General features: G+C 35.7%; 1 protein-coding gene across 3 annotated transcripts in view; it reads left to right on the top strand.

Moving 5' to 3' along the window:
* Positions 1-13,348, top strand: part of SLC17A5 (solute carrier family 17 member 5) — a 53,660-nt gene that overhangs the window by 16,475 nt on the left and 23,837 nt on the right. For all 3 annotated transcript variants that reach the window (XM_045572672.1, XM_045572673.1, XM_036414234.2), the window contains exons 3-6: positions 2,606-2,839; positions 6,079-6,166; positions 9,488-9,574; positions 11,022-11,140. In XM_045572672.1, coding sequence (XP_045428628.1) covers positions 2,606-2,839; positions 6,079-6,166; positions 9,488-9,574; positions 11,022-11,140 — 528 coding nt within the window. The remainder of the gene's footprint in view (positions 1-2,605; positions 2,840-6,078; positions 6,167-9,487; positions 9,575-11,021; positions 11,141-13,348) is intronic.

Raw genomic sequence — 13,348 nt, forward strand, 5'->3', positions numbered from 1 at the left:
GGACATTCTTTTCTAAAATTTATACATACCTACACTAAGTCATTTAAGTCACTTTGCCTGGCTTATATTATAGTGGAATTGATCATTGTATTTATAATTTGTTCAGAATTGAGTTTTAAACACTTTAAATACAGTCATGTGCCACTTAATGACAGGGATTCATTCTGAGAAATGTATCATTAGGTGATTTTGTCATTGTGTGAATGTTATAGAGTGCCCTTACACCAATCTGGATGGTATAGCCTACTACACACCTAAGCTATATGGTATATGGCCCAGTGGTTGGCAAACCGTGGCTCAAAAGCCACAATTGGCTCTTTGTCCCCTTGAGTGTGGCTCTTACACAAAATACCACATGCGGGCATGCACATACAGTGTGATTGAAACTTCATGACCCATGTGCAGAAGTCAGTTTTCGGCCTGGGCAAGTCTATTTTGAAAAAAGTGATTCAAATACCAAGTCACACTCAAGGGGACAAAGAGCCACATGTGGCTCGCAAGCTGCAGTTTGCCGACCACTGGTATAGCCTATTGCAGTGTAGGGTTCTTGGCTAGACATCCCTGTAATGAAATACAGATTAACAGGAGAAAAACAAACAAAAGTTTGATAGCATGTCCACTTCCTTTAAACATGAGAGAACTCAGGAAAACTGAGTAAACTGCCAAAATGGCTGAAGCCACTACCTTAAAGATCATCTTCAGCTAAAGACAAAGGAAGATGTTGGGGATCTAGGGAGTCACTTATTTCCATTCACTTCTAGAAATTGTGTCTGTATCATGGTGACTCACCGACCTTGTAGGAAGTTTGCTTGTTTGTCAGTCTAAAAGGAAAAGCAACTTTGTCAGTTCAAAAGGGTAAGTTTGTTATGGAGATTTAAGTCATGTACTTCTTCACTGAGATGAGGTCATCCCCACCTTCGAGGTATAGAGAGGAAAACACCCTTACAAATGGAGATATCTTAAAATCTAAATGTCCTTTATTTTATTTTTGTTGACACTATTACAGATGTTCTCCATCCTCCCCCCGCCCCTTTGCCCACCTCCACTCAGCACTCCCACTTCCCTGGCCTTCATCACACTGTTGTGTGCAAAGATGGGCTATGGATGTAAGTTTTTTGGCTAATCTCTTCACAGGGTAACTTCTACTTGGTTTTCAGAGCTTCTCCCATATATGTTATTTAAAATAAAGTTAACTAGCCTAACATAACCCTTATGCCAAATAGACATATTTGGGGGTTAACAAATTTTATTCTCCTTCAGTTCCTAGGCTATAAACCTATAGAGCATGTACTAAATGCTATAGGCAATTGTAACACAATGGGAAGTATTTGTATAATTTGTTGCACTACAGAGTCACTAGGCAATAGGAAATTTTCATCTCCGTTATAATGTTATGGTACCACTTTACTATATGTGGCCCCCTATTGACTGAAATGTCATTATGTGGCACGTGACTGTATTTTATTTTGCTTATCACACAGGGAAACAATACAGGGAGAAAAGCCTGGTGTCCTTTTTTATGAGTATATTTTCATCCATTTTCAGTGCTCACAAAGGAGCCAGATCACACTTGGGTGAGTCTCCTCTGCCATTTACAAATGAAAGCATTCAAGCAAGAAAGGTTTTCTTGCCCAAGGAAGCACATGTACAAAAAATCTTTACATTTGACTTAACTAATATTGCTAAATACATATTTGGGTACATACCACCCACTTTCACCCATGCCAACCTTTGACATATAACTGTATAACTAAAGTCCTAAAATTGTACAGATATGGTAATTAGGGATTTGTTTTGTATCTTTCCCTTTGGCAAGTGCTTTTGCTGATCTAGCTACTTATCTTCATCTGCCTTATAAAGAGAAATCATGGAATGGTTCTTGACACATTGGCTCAGTTATACAGCTATTAAAAATGTCAAATATTCAGATCACTTATTAAATCTTAATTATTACCTTACTGTGTGCTGCTACTAATAAAACAACCTTTTCTATTCACATGAAGTTTGTGGCTTGGTTTAATTCTTGTTCTTTTGTATTGTTCTATATGTTTATTCAAGTGCTTGGTCTGCATTGGGGAGATTTTAATGATCCATATTTATGTATACTAATATCCAACATTAAGTGAATGCTTAGTATGTGTCAGGCCTTATTTTATGTGCCTTTTTATTTCTTCTTCCAAGAATATAATTGAATCCATTAAGTAATAGAGCTAGCGTGGAACCCGGGCCTGGCTTCAAAGCTTGGCACGGTCATTATAGTAGCCTATTTAGTAGCTTTCTGGATTAAGCCTGTGCCTCTTTTTGAGCCTTCTTTGTCCTGATCATTACAAAACCTCTGCAACTCATTCTGTAATCTAGTTTCATAAAATAACAAGCCTTCTTAAAGTTTTTGTCTTTCATTATTTTCTGTTCACTTGTAGATAAGAAATTGCATGCCTGTGTCATGGTGACTCACCTACCTTTTAGAAAGTTTGTGTGTTCTTCAATCTAAAACCATGGTTCAGAATTACATTCTTTATGTATTCACATGCCAGTAAGATAAAGGAGCTGTTTAATGAAGGTCTTATAAGTTTGGTGTTTTTCCCCCCCCTCCTACTCTTTATAGGGTAAAAGATACAAATGGGATGCAGAAACTCAAGGATGGATACTTGGTTCTTTTTTTTATGGCTACATCATCACACAGATTCCCGGAGGATATGTTGCCAGCAAAGTGGGAGGGAAACTACTGCTAGGATTTGGGATCCTTGGCACTGCTGTCTTCACCCTATTTACGCCCATTGCTGCAGATATCGGAGTTGGAGCCCTCATTGTACTCAGAGCACTGGAAGGGCTAGGAGAGGTAATTTTTTTCTCTCTTCTGGTTTTATTCTTACTCTATATAGCTTTCTTGTCTTTTTAAAGATACCATTCTTAGATATAAATATGAACCAAAAATTAATATTGGAAAATAATAGGGATTTATTTTTTTACTGAGAAAGACGATTAACTAGAAAATAACCTGAGTAGATTTTCTTTATGGTCAATAAAGTCTCAAGTGAGAGCATCCTGATATTGAAAGTTTTACTGAAAGAGTAGAGAAGACATTTTCTAGGAGATTTTCCATAACTCTCTCTTTTACTTTAGGAGCTAATAAAATAAAACATTTAAGACAGACCTCTGTAACTTTTGTCATAGTTTATCTCTGCTGCACAGATCTAAAACACATTTTACACAATAGGTTATTGAATTACTACCTTTTTACTTTTAAATTTGTTACTATTCAAAGAATTTCCTCTTTATCATTTGTGGGGGGTTTTTCTGGTCCTCTAACCTAGAGAAATTATTTTATATAAGTTTCTTTGTTTCTGTGATTCTTCTGTTTTTCTGTTGCTTTTATTTTATTTTTAAATATATTTTATTGGTTTTTTAGAGAGAGGAAGAGAGAGAGAGAGAGAGTTAGAAACATCAATGAGAATCATCGATCAGCTGCCTCTTACACACCCCCTACTGGGGATGTGCCCGCAACCAAGGTACATGCATGCCCTTGACCGGAATCGAACCCGGAACCTTTCAGTCTGTAGGCTGACGCTCTATCCACTGAGCCAAACCAGTTTTGGCATGCTTTTAGAATTATTATTAATTTTTATGTCTTTCTACCTCCCCTCCTAAGACTTTTATCATTTAAAAAAATTTTAATTCCTTATCTGTTTTCCTTTTCACTTTTCCTTTGAATTTCATATTAGTACCTCCATCTTTAAATAAGGATTTTTTGTTTGTTTGTTTGTTTGTTTGTTTTAACTTTCTTTTAACTAAACCAAGGCATAGGTTAGTTTTCTCTCTCTTAACACTTCTCTAACCCAAGCAAAATAGTGGCCTCTAGATTTGGTGTAGAGCATGAAGGTTATTTCAGGTAGTAATGTATTATGTTATATTAGAAAACCATTAACTGGAGTCATAAAAACAGAGTTTGAATAATACCTTCACTGTGAAAATGTTAGGTAATGTCTAGACTTCAATTTCATAATTTTTTAAAATTGGGACTAAAATACCTGTCCCAGCCAAAGCCGGATTGGCTCAGTGGATAGAGCGTCGGCCTGTGGACTGAAGGGTCCTGGGTTCGATTCCAGTCAAGGGCATGTATTAAATACCTTGGTTGCGGGCACATCCCTAGTAGGGGGTGTGCAGGAGGCAGCTGATCGATGTCTATCTCTCATCGATGTTTCTAACTGTCTATCCCTCTCCCTTCCTCTCTGTGAAAAATCAATATATATATATATATATATATATATATATATATATATATATATATATATATATAAAATAAATAAATAAAATACCTGCTCCATATTCAGTCAAGCTCAAATTGGATAATGATTGCTAGAGTACTTTGAAAAATGCCAAGTACTAATTTAAGCTTTGATCACTCATCTGAATGTTTTGTCCTTATCAGATAGAGATGTACTAAATAAATCCCTCTTGACTAAAATAAAAATTATCCTTCTATTACCAGGTTCCTCTTCTCCTTACCTAAGTAGATTATACTTAATTGTAGTATATTTTCTCTGTCCAGGTATTGAGTCTCCTTGCTTCATGTATTCTCATATTTTAGCATATTGTCTTTTAATGCCATTAATTTAGCATTATAGTATATTGATTATATTACTACTGCTATCTCAAGTGACCATTTTATTTCTGAATAGAATTTAAGTTGTGTTTATTCTGAGGTTCTTTTGTCTTTCTTGTTCCTCCAATATGTATCACATGTACATTGCCTCGTCCATAAAATGAGGTCAGCATCTTTCATCCTTACCATCTGATTCACCATAAAATATACCTACATTGTTCCTAGGGTTTTATAATAAAGTTTTCCACAATAGAATCTCGGTTGACATTTCTGAATGTCTTAAGATTTATTATTTCTTTAATGACTCCTCCTTTGCTCCATGACACAGATTATTACCTATTTGGAATGCTGCCTAAGACATTTTTGCTTCTATAGTATTTCTTTTTTTTTCTTTTGGAAAGAATCAGCAGAAAGTACAAAGTAATAAAGCATATATTCTCTCCATTAATTATAGCACTAGTACCATTTACTTTTACAACAAACATGCAAGATAGGGAGTATTATCTCTGTTTTACATATAAAGAAACTGAAGTTCAAGGAGATTAATTGAGACTACACACACTGTAATTGAATTTATTCTCCTCCCCCCAGACCATTTTTTTTTTTATCAATTAAGATCAACTTGAATTTCTTCCAGTATCCCAAAGTATTAGCTCAGTATTTTTAAAGTTATATTGGTGCCCTAGCTGGTTTGGCTCAGTGGATAGAGCCTCGGCCTGCGGTCTGAAGGGTTCCAGGCTCAATTCCCAGTAGGGGGCATGCAGGAGGCAGCCAATCAATGATTATTGCTCTCGTTGATGTTTCTATCTCTTTCTCCCTCTCCCTTCCTTTTTGAAATCAATAAAAATATATTAATAAAATAAAATTTAAAAAGTTATGTGTTGCCGGGACCGGTTTAGCTCAATGGATAGAGCGTCGGCTTGGGGACTGAAGGGACCTGGGTTCGATTCCGGTCAAGGGCATGTACCTTGGTTGCGGGCATATCCCCAGTAGGGGGTGTGCAAGAGGCAACTGATCGATGACTCTCTCTCATCGATGTTTCTAACTCTCTATCTCTCTCCCTTCCTCTCTGTACAAAATCAATAAAATATATTAAAAAAATAAAATAAAATAAAAAAATAAAAAAGTTATGTGTTGGTAACCTCTTTATTTCATTCAGGCCTTTAATAAAGTGAATGAGTAAAATTAACCTTGAGAGGGATCTTAAATGTCATCATTCAGTCCATTCTTTTAGATTTATTGTAACCTTTACCTTAGTCCTCACATCAGTTGGTAGAATTCACAAATCTTTGTTCAGATTTTGAAAGAACTTCATATAAGGTATTGTCACTTAACGCTATAAAGGCATTTCACTTTATGGAACTGATTCTGGTTTGATACCCAGAAATTTCTCTTGCAATAAAATTCAACTGAATTTAAAACATTAGCACAGCTAACCTTATATTTCATCAGAAATATCCTTCTCCCCTCCTCAGGGTGTTACATTTCCAGCCATGCATGCCATGTGGTCTTCCTGGGCTCCCCCTCTTGAAAGAAGCAAGCTTCTTAGCATTTCATATGCAGGTGAGATAACTATTCTCTTTAAAAATTTTGCTATAATTGGTTATGTATATAACAACCTTGGAGAAAAGTACCTGCATGCCAGCATCATATAGTGTCAGATGCCTCCTTTGGGGGGAAATTAACTTTTGGGAGTATAACTTTTTCATTTTTTTCTTTGGCTCAACTATATAAAGCAATGTGACTTAACTAATGTTATTTTATAGTATATTGATTCTATTACTACTGCTATCGCAAATGACCATTTTATTTCTGAATAGAATTTAGTTTAACTAATGTTATCTTTTTCATCTACCATAATTTTTTTTTATTTTGACTTTTATTATATAGGATATCTGGTATGACTTTCCAGATATCCTATATAATAAAAGGCTAATATGCAAATCAACTGAAGAGCAGAACAACTGGTCACTATAACATGCACTGACCACCAGGGGGAAGATACTCAATGGAGTAGCTGCCCCCTGGTGATAAGTATGCTCCCACAGGGATACACCACTCAGCCAGAAGCCCTGAGCCAGGTTCAGAGCTGGTGAGCACAGCAGTGGTGGCGGGAGCCTCTCCCACCTCCATGGCAGCGCTAAGGATATCCAACTGCCGGCGTAGGCCTGCTAAGCCATCAGTTGGATATCCCCCCAAGAGCTCCCAGACTGCGAGAGGGCATGGGCCAGACTGAGGGACACCCCTTCCTTCCCCACCCCCGCTCCCTGTGCATGAATTTTGCGCACCAGGCCTCTAGTTGGTATTGAAAATACTATAGGTTTTTTTGTGGGGGTGTTTTATTGTTGTGACCCACAGGTTGAGAACTGCTAGCCTGAGACCATCAGAAAACACAGATATTTACATTACAATTCATAACTAGCAAAATTATAGTTATGAAGTAGCAATGAAAATAATTTTATGATTGGGGGTCACCACAACATGAGGAACTGTATTAAAGGGTCGGAGCATTAGAAAGGTGGAGAACCACTGTTCTGTTAACTGAATTAAAACTTTACCTGACTGCTTTTAAATACAGTAGTTGAGAAAGGCCTCTCTGTGGTGACTTACAAGCTAAAATCTAAAGGTTAATAATGAACTAGTCACGCAAAGAGAAAAAGAAGATCATTCTACCATCAGAACAACATGTACAAGGGCTCTCAGGCAGGAAATACATAAGGGTTCAAAGAAATGAAAAGTCACTATGGGCGGCTAGAACATAATGAATAAAAGGGATATTACATAAAAGTTTAGAGAAATAGACAAAAGCCAGATAATATCAGACTTTATAGGCTATAGGAAAGAATGAGGATTTTTATTTCCAAAATATAATGCGGAGACATCAGAGGGTTTTATTTTTTTGTGTGTGTTTTTTCAATCCTCATCCAAGGAAATGTTTTTATAAATTTTGAGAGAGAGAGAAAGGAAAACATCAATTGGTTGTCCCAGGGATCAGACTCACAATCTAGATGTGTGCCCTGACTAGGAATTGAACCCACCACCTTTTGAAGTATGGATGATGCTCCAACCAACTGAGGCACCCTGTCAGGGCATAGATATCAGAGGTTCTTTATCAAAAGAGAAACATGATCCAATTTATATTTTAAGAAGATGATTCTTACAGCTGTATAGAGATTAACATGAGAAATCTGATTATAAGTTCAGATACTATCTGTGATTCCTTTTCACCAGTTGAATATAGTCTAACCTCAAATTATTAGTCAACATTTTTTACACTCTTTACCACTTCATGTCTAAACCACATCCAGCACAGCCAGTGGTGAACTTGAGGAGGGGTGGCGAAGGATTAAAGAAAACAGCCCCAGTTGGGGCCAGATGGATCACTGTGCTTGGATGAGGAAACAGTGACACAGCCTGTAAGCCGAAGCTTTATTTTATAGTCAGATCACACAAGATAAAACAAGGACAAGATGTTTTCAATGTTCTTGCAAGTTTCAAATCGGCTTCTTTCATGTTTTTGTCATTCTCTGAACTCTTATCAAGCTTTGTTTTGGCAGCACCTGCTGCACCTCCTGCAGCCCACATCTCTTAGCTACCTAGGACTGCAGGATCGCACTATAAGGTCAAGCTTACAACCATAGCCTTTGGCTATAACCATGCTGGGAGGGCTTTGCCTTCCAAGCTGGGACTTGTATGTGACTTTGCCACAGATCAGTCCAAGGCTTGATCCTGTCTGAACTCTGTAGCCACTCTCCACACATGTCAACTAGCCTATGCCCAGGCACATAGTACTTGGAATGGAGAACATATTCAATAACTATTCAACTTGTTTTCCAGCCCATATCTTCTTTTCCTTCACCCAAAGTTCTCAAATCCACTCTGCTTTTCTACTTCCATGCCTTTACTCATCCTATTACAGCTCCCTCTGTATCTTCTTTCTTACCTTGTTTCTATGGGACCAAAGTTTACCCATCTTTTCAAGGCCCACTGCTGCTGCTTACCTTTTCATCTATCTTATATTTGAACTTTCATTTTGCTCTGTGACAACACTTTAACATCTATATATAAGCCTAAGCGACTGAACAACTGGTTGCTATGATGCATACTGATCACCAGGGGGCAGACATTCAATGCAGGAGCTGCCCCCTGGAGGTCAGTGCACTCCCACAGCCAACCTCCTCGGCCAGCCAACCTTCCGTGGCCCCTTCCCCAGGCCAGCTGGCCCCGATTGGGATTGGGTGAGACAGCCCTGATTGGCCCTGATCACTGGCCAGGCCAAGGGACCCCACTCATGCATGAATTCGTGCACAGGGCCTCTAGTATACTAATAAGACCACAACTTGAGCCAAGAAACAATATATGACTATTTTAGCTCCCATCGTATCCACTAAAGTGTCTTGTGTATGGCAGTTAAAATTAATTTTATTATTTATTTCTCTGAAACAATTGTTTGTAACATATTGTGGACAAATTAGATTATTATAAGTTTTCATTCTTATTTCATCAAGTATGCTGCTCTAGGTTATGTTTATCAGCTTTAGAGATCACCTTTGAACCTCAGATACCTGGATTCCTAACACATGTGACATTTACCCATTAATATTATAATAGGTCTTATATTGATAGATGCCTTCTAATGCAATAGCTACATAGTGGTAACTAATGGAACTATATATTAACGTATACGTTTTACATATTGTGGATTCTCTGGTAATTGATTGCTTAAGAAAACGGATTGTTTGTATTTACATGTGACTAATTCAGTTCTTGTAGGATCTGAATCATTCTTTCTCTTCTCCATTGTTACCCATCTTCTTTAAGCAAGAGATGGGTAACAAAGCCTTTGCTCATCTCTCCAAAGTTTACAAAGTCTTTTTGTTCTAGGAGCACAGCTTGGGACAGTAATATCTCTTCCTCTTTCTGGACTAATTTGCTTCTATATGAATTGGACTTATGTCTTCTATCTTTTTGGTAAGTTCGTTGAAAAATTTAACCTAAATTATAGTGTAACGAATCCAAAATGTAATAGTAGTCCCATAATTGGTTAAAAATATATATTCCGCCGAAACCGGTTTGGCTCAATGGATAGAGCGTTGGCTTGCGGACTGAAGTGTCCCAGGTTTGATTCTGGTCAAGGGCATGTACCTTGGTTGCGGGCACATTCCCAGTAGGGAATGTGCAAGAGGCAGCTGATCGATGATTCTCTCTCATCGATGTTTCTAACTCTCTATTCCTCTCTCTTCCTCTCTGTAAAAAATCAATAAAATATACTTAAAAAAAACAAACTATATATATATATTCCAACTCACTGAAGTAATCATCTCCAAAATCACAAAACTCTAAAACATTGATAACATATTTTTCAAGTTGATATGGTCAAAATGATCTAGCTGAGTTTTGACCTGATATTAGTTTGGGGATATTTCTCAATAGAAACTGCTGTTGAATCTAAGACTTAAATGCTATACTTATTATCAAAAATTACTATATTGAATATTATTGAAATGTATATTTTGAAAATTTTGTTCTCAAGCAAGGTAGGATGCTTTCACTTGTTAGTTTTAATTTCGTTCCAGGGCCTTTTATTTCTCAGTCTCATTATCATAATGATACATGTTTTCAACAAATTAGATTGCCACAAAGACATTTTATGCAGAACATCTATCTGCAGTCAAAAAAAAAGAAAACCAATATAAAACAATAATGGATACCTGTAGAAATAATAGCTTGTGGAAATTTATATTTTAAAAGGTTCACCAGCTTCCCCTCTCTCTCTCTCTCTCTCTCTCTCTCTGGAGCACACCCATGCCTTTTCCCTTCTCCTTCTCTCTGCCTTTTTTTTTTCCTAAGCTCAAGGGCCGTCTTTAGTTTCTGTTAGTTTTTGTTTGTTTTTTGTTGTTTATTTGGTTTTATTTGGGGGGGGGTGTTGTTGTTTTCTTTTTTTCTTTTTTTATAATTCTTTATTTTTGAAAGTATTGCCTATGTTCTTTCCCACACACACACACACACCATTGACCCCCTGCAGCCTACCCCTGCCCTCCACCCCAGGTCAAGGGCCCTTCTTTTGTCTCTAATTTGTTTCCTGAGCCCACAAAGCTCAGCTGGCTCACTGCTTCTACAGCTCACTTCTTCCACCTCTGACTTCCTAAATAAATTTTTGCAAATAAATAAATATAAGATTTGTCTGGTATACTCTGAAAGGCAGAGTTATATGGTCAAAAGTTGTTCTCTTCAAAATTTATAGGAAATTAATACAGATAGCAATTATCCCATTAAATAATTATGAGAGGAACTTGAAATAAAAACTAAACTGAAACCAATATACATTGATTTTATAATTACATATTTTTTTCAACACATGTAAGAATTACTGTTGGTGTGTTCTAATTTTATTTAACTATTATTTTTCTATTTTAAGGTATTGTTGGAATCATTTGGTTTGTTTTATGGATCTGGTTAGTTAGTAATACACCAGAAACTCACACGACAATCTCCCACCAGGAAAAGGAATACATTCTTTCATCGTTGAAAAATCAGGTATTGACTTTGGCATATTTTAAAAATAATTTCGAAACTTTTTTTCTTCAGAATTGAGATACCAAATTTTTTTAATCATGTTATGCAAATTAGATTATAAATTTTATTCTTATGAGTCTGAATCATTCAAGATCCCAATTTTTAACAGATATTTTTATTGTGCATGCTCTAGGAAAAATGGAACAGGCAAATTAAATAAATGTTTTGCCGGAGAAATTCTAATTCTCTCTAGCTTAAATCTATGAAACAATTTTTAAAGTTATTTTAAACCTTCTAGAGCAGCAGTTTTCAACCTTTTTCATCTTATGGCACACTAATTACCAAAATTCTGTAGCAGACAAAAAAAAAATATATATATATATATATATATATATATATATATATACACACACACACACACACACACACACACACATACAAAAATATATATACATATATACATATACATATATACACATGTGTGTGTGTATGTGTGTGTGTATATATATATATATATATATATATATATTGCTAATCTTACCAAAAAAAATAAGTATAATTTTGATTCACTTATACCAGATAGCTATTATTGTGTTGGCTCTTATCATTTTTTGATAAAATCTTATTGATTTTAGAGAGAGAAGAAGGGGGACGGAGAGAGAGAGCGCAATATCAAGTGGTTGCTTCCCGAGTACAAGGACCTAACCCACAACCTGGGCATGTGCCCTGAACAGGAGTTGAACCAACAACCTCTCTTTTGGTGCATGACACACCACTCAAACTGAGGCTCACTGGCCAGGGCAGCTGTTGACTTTTTTTTTTTTTTTTTTAATTTGACAGTCTGAGGGAAAAAAGGTTAGTACCCCTGACTAAATATTCAATATTGCATGTTTTAAAAATTATTCTGTCACACTGGTTGAAAATCGCTGTTCTAGAGTAATGATTATCAGGTAAATCTTAAATTTGTTTTCTTTTTAATTAGTAGAAAATAAAATGTGTTACTTATTAAAGGAATCTTATAGCTGCATTCTAAACGTTAGATTTTAGAAAACTAGTATGTTTTTATCTGTACTTTAAATGAGTGTGATTTAGTGATGATAGCATATTTAATAGACCTGTTTGCCCCTCTACAATAGATTATTTAAGAAAAATAAACATCTTATTAAAGCTAGATTTCTATCACTTAAACACAGTGGCAAGTCAGAAATAAAATCTGTCATAATTTAAGAAATATTCAAGCCATGAAAACAAAATATTTGGCCTTAGCTGGGTTGGCTCAGCGGACTAAAGGGTCCTGAGTTCAATTCAAGGGCATGTACCTTGGTTGCAGCTCTGCCTTGGTCAGGGTGCATACAGGAAGCAACTAATCAATGGATTTCTCTAACATCAATACTTTTCTGTCTTTCACTATCTCTAAAATTAATGGGAAAATATCCTCAGGTGAGGATTAAAAATATATATATATTTGCCTTTTGGGGAGAATAAAAGTTAATCTGAAATCATTAGGAAAAATTTAAATATATTCCTTTCTTAGCTTTATTAATGGTTTATTAGTTTACTTTATTAGTTTAAGAACATAAAATATTTCATTTGAAACTTTTGCCCAGTAAGTTAACACTTGATATTTTCAATGTTTATAGAAAGTATAGGCAGGTAGAATTTAAACATTTACACATTTACATTTCTTTTAAGTTTTTAAATTTTGCTACAAGTGTATCTACAAACTGCTGAACTTTAGAAAAATATGGCATATCTTGTTCTTTGCCAAAGGTCAGCAAAAAATTAGAAGAAATCAGTACTGTGATAAGGAAAGTTACTTTGAGATCTTAGTGTCCTTCATGATGTTAATTAAATGAAACACCCACTTTTTCCCTTGGAGAAACCAACAAAAAAAAATGTAATGCCATGTTAACAGGTCTTGCCACATAAAACTTTATATGTTTGTAACATTTTCTAGGCATTACTGGGCAACATTGAGCTTCTTCTATTATTATTTTCATGGACTTATGAAACTTTTTAGTTTTAGATTTTTTTCAAAGCTTTCTCTACTTGATGTGTGTCTAAATCTGTCCATTATCCAAACCTACGGTTAATTTGTCCTTTCATACGCTTCAGAAAGTAGAATATTCAGAAGCAAGATGAATTAGAAGGATTAAATTTCAAAGAATCCCAAACTGCATTCTTAAATCAGATGATGTCATAATTGAAATGTCATCAAATTTTTCATGA

The sequence above is a fragment of the Pipistrellus kuhlii genome, unplaced genomic scaffold (genome assembly GCF_014108245.1).
Source record: "Pipistrellus kuhlii isolate mPipKuh1 unplaced genomic scaffold, mPipKuh1.p scaffold_m20_p_5, whole genome shotgun sequence".
In the NCBI taxonomy this organism is placed as follows: Eukaryota; Metazoa; Chordata; class Mammalia; order Chiroptera; family Vespertilionidae; genus Pipistrellus; species Pipistrellus kuhlii.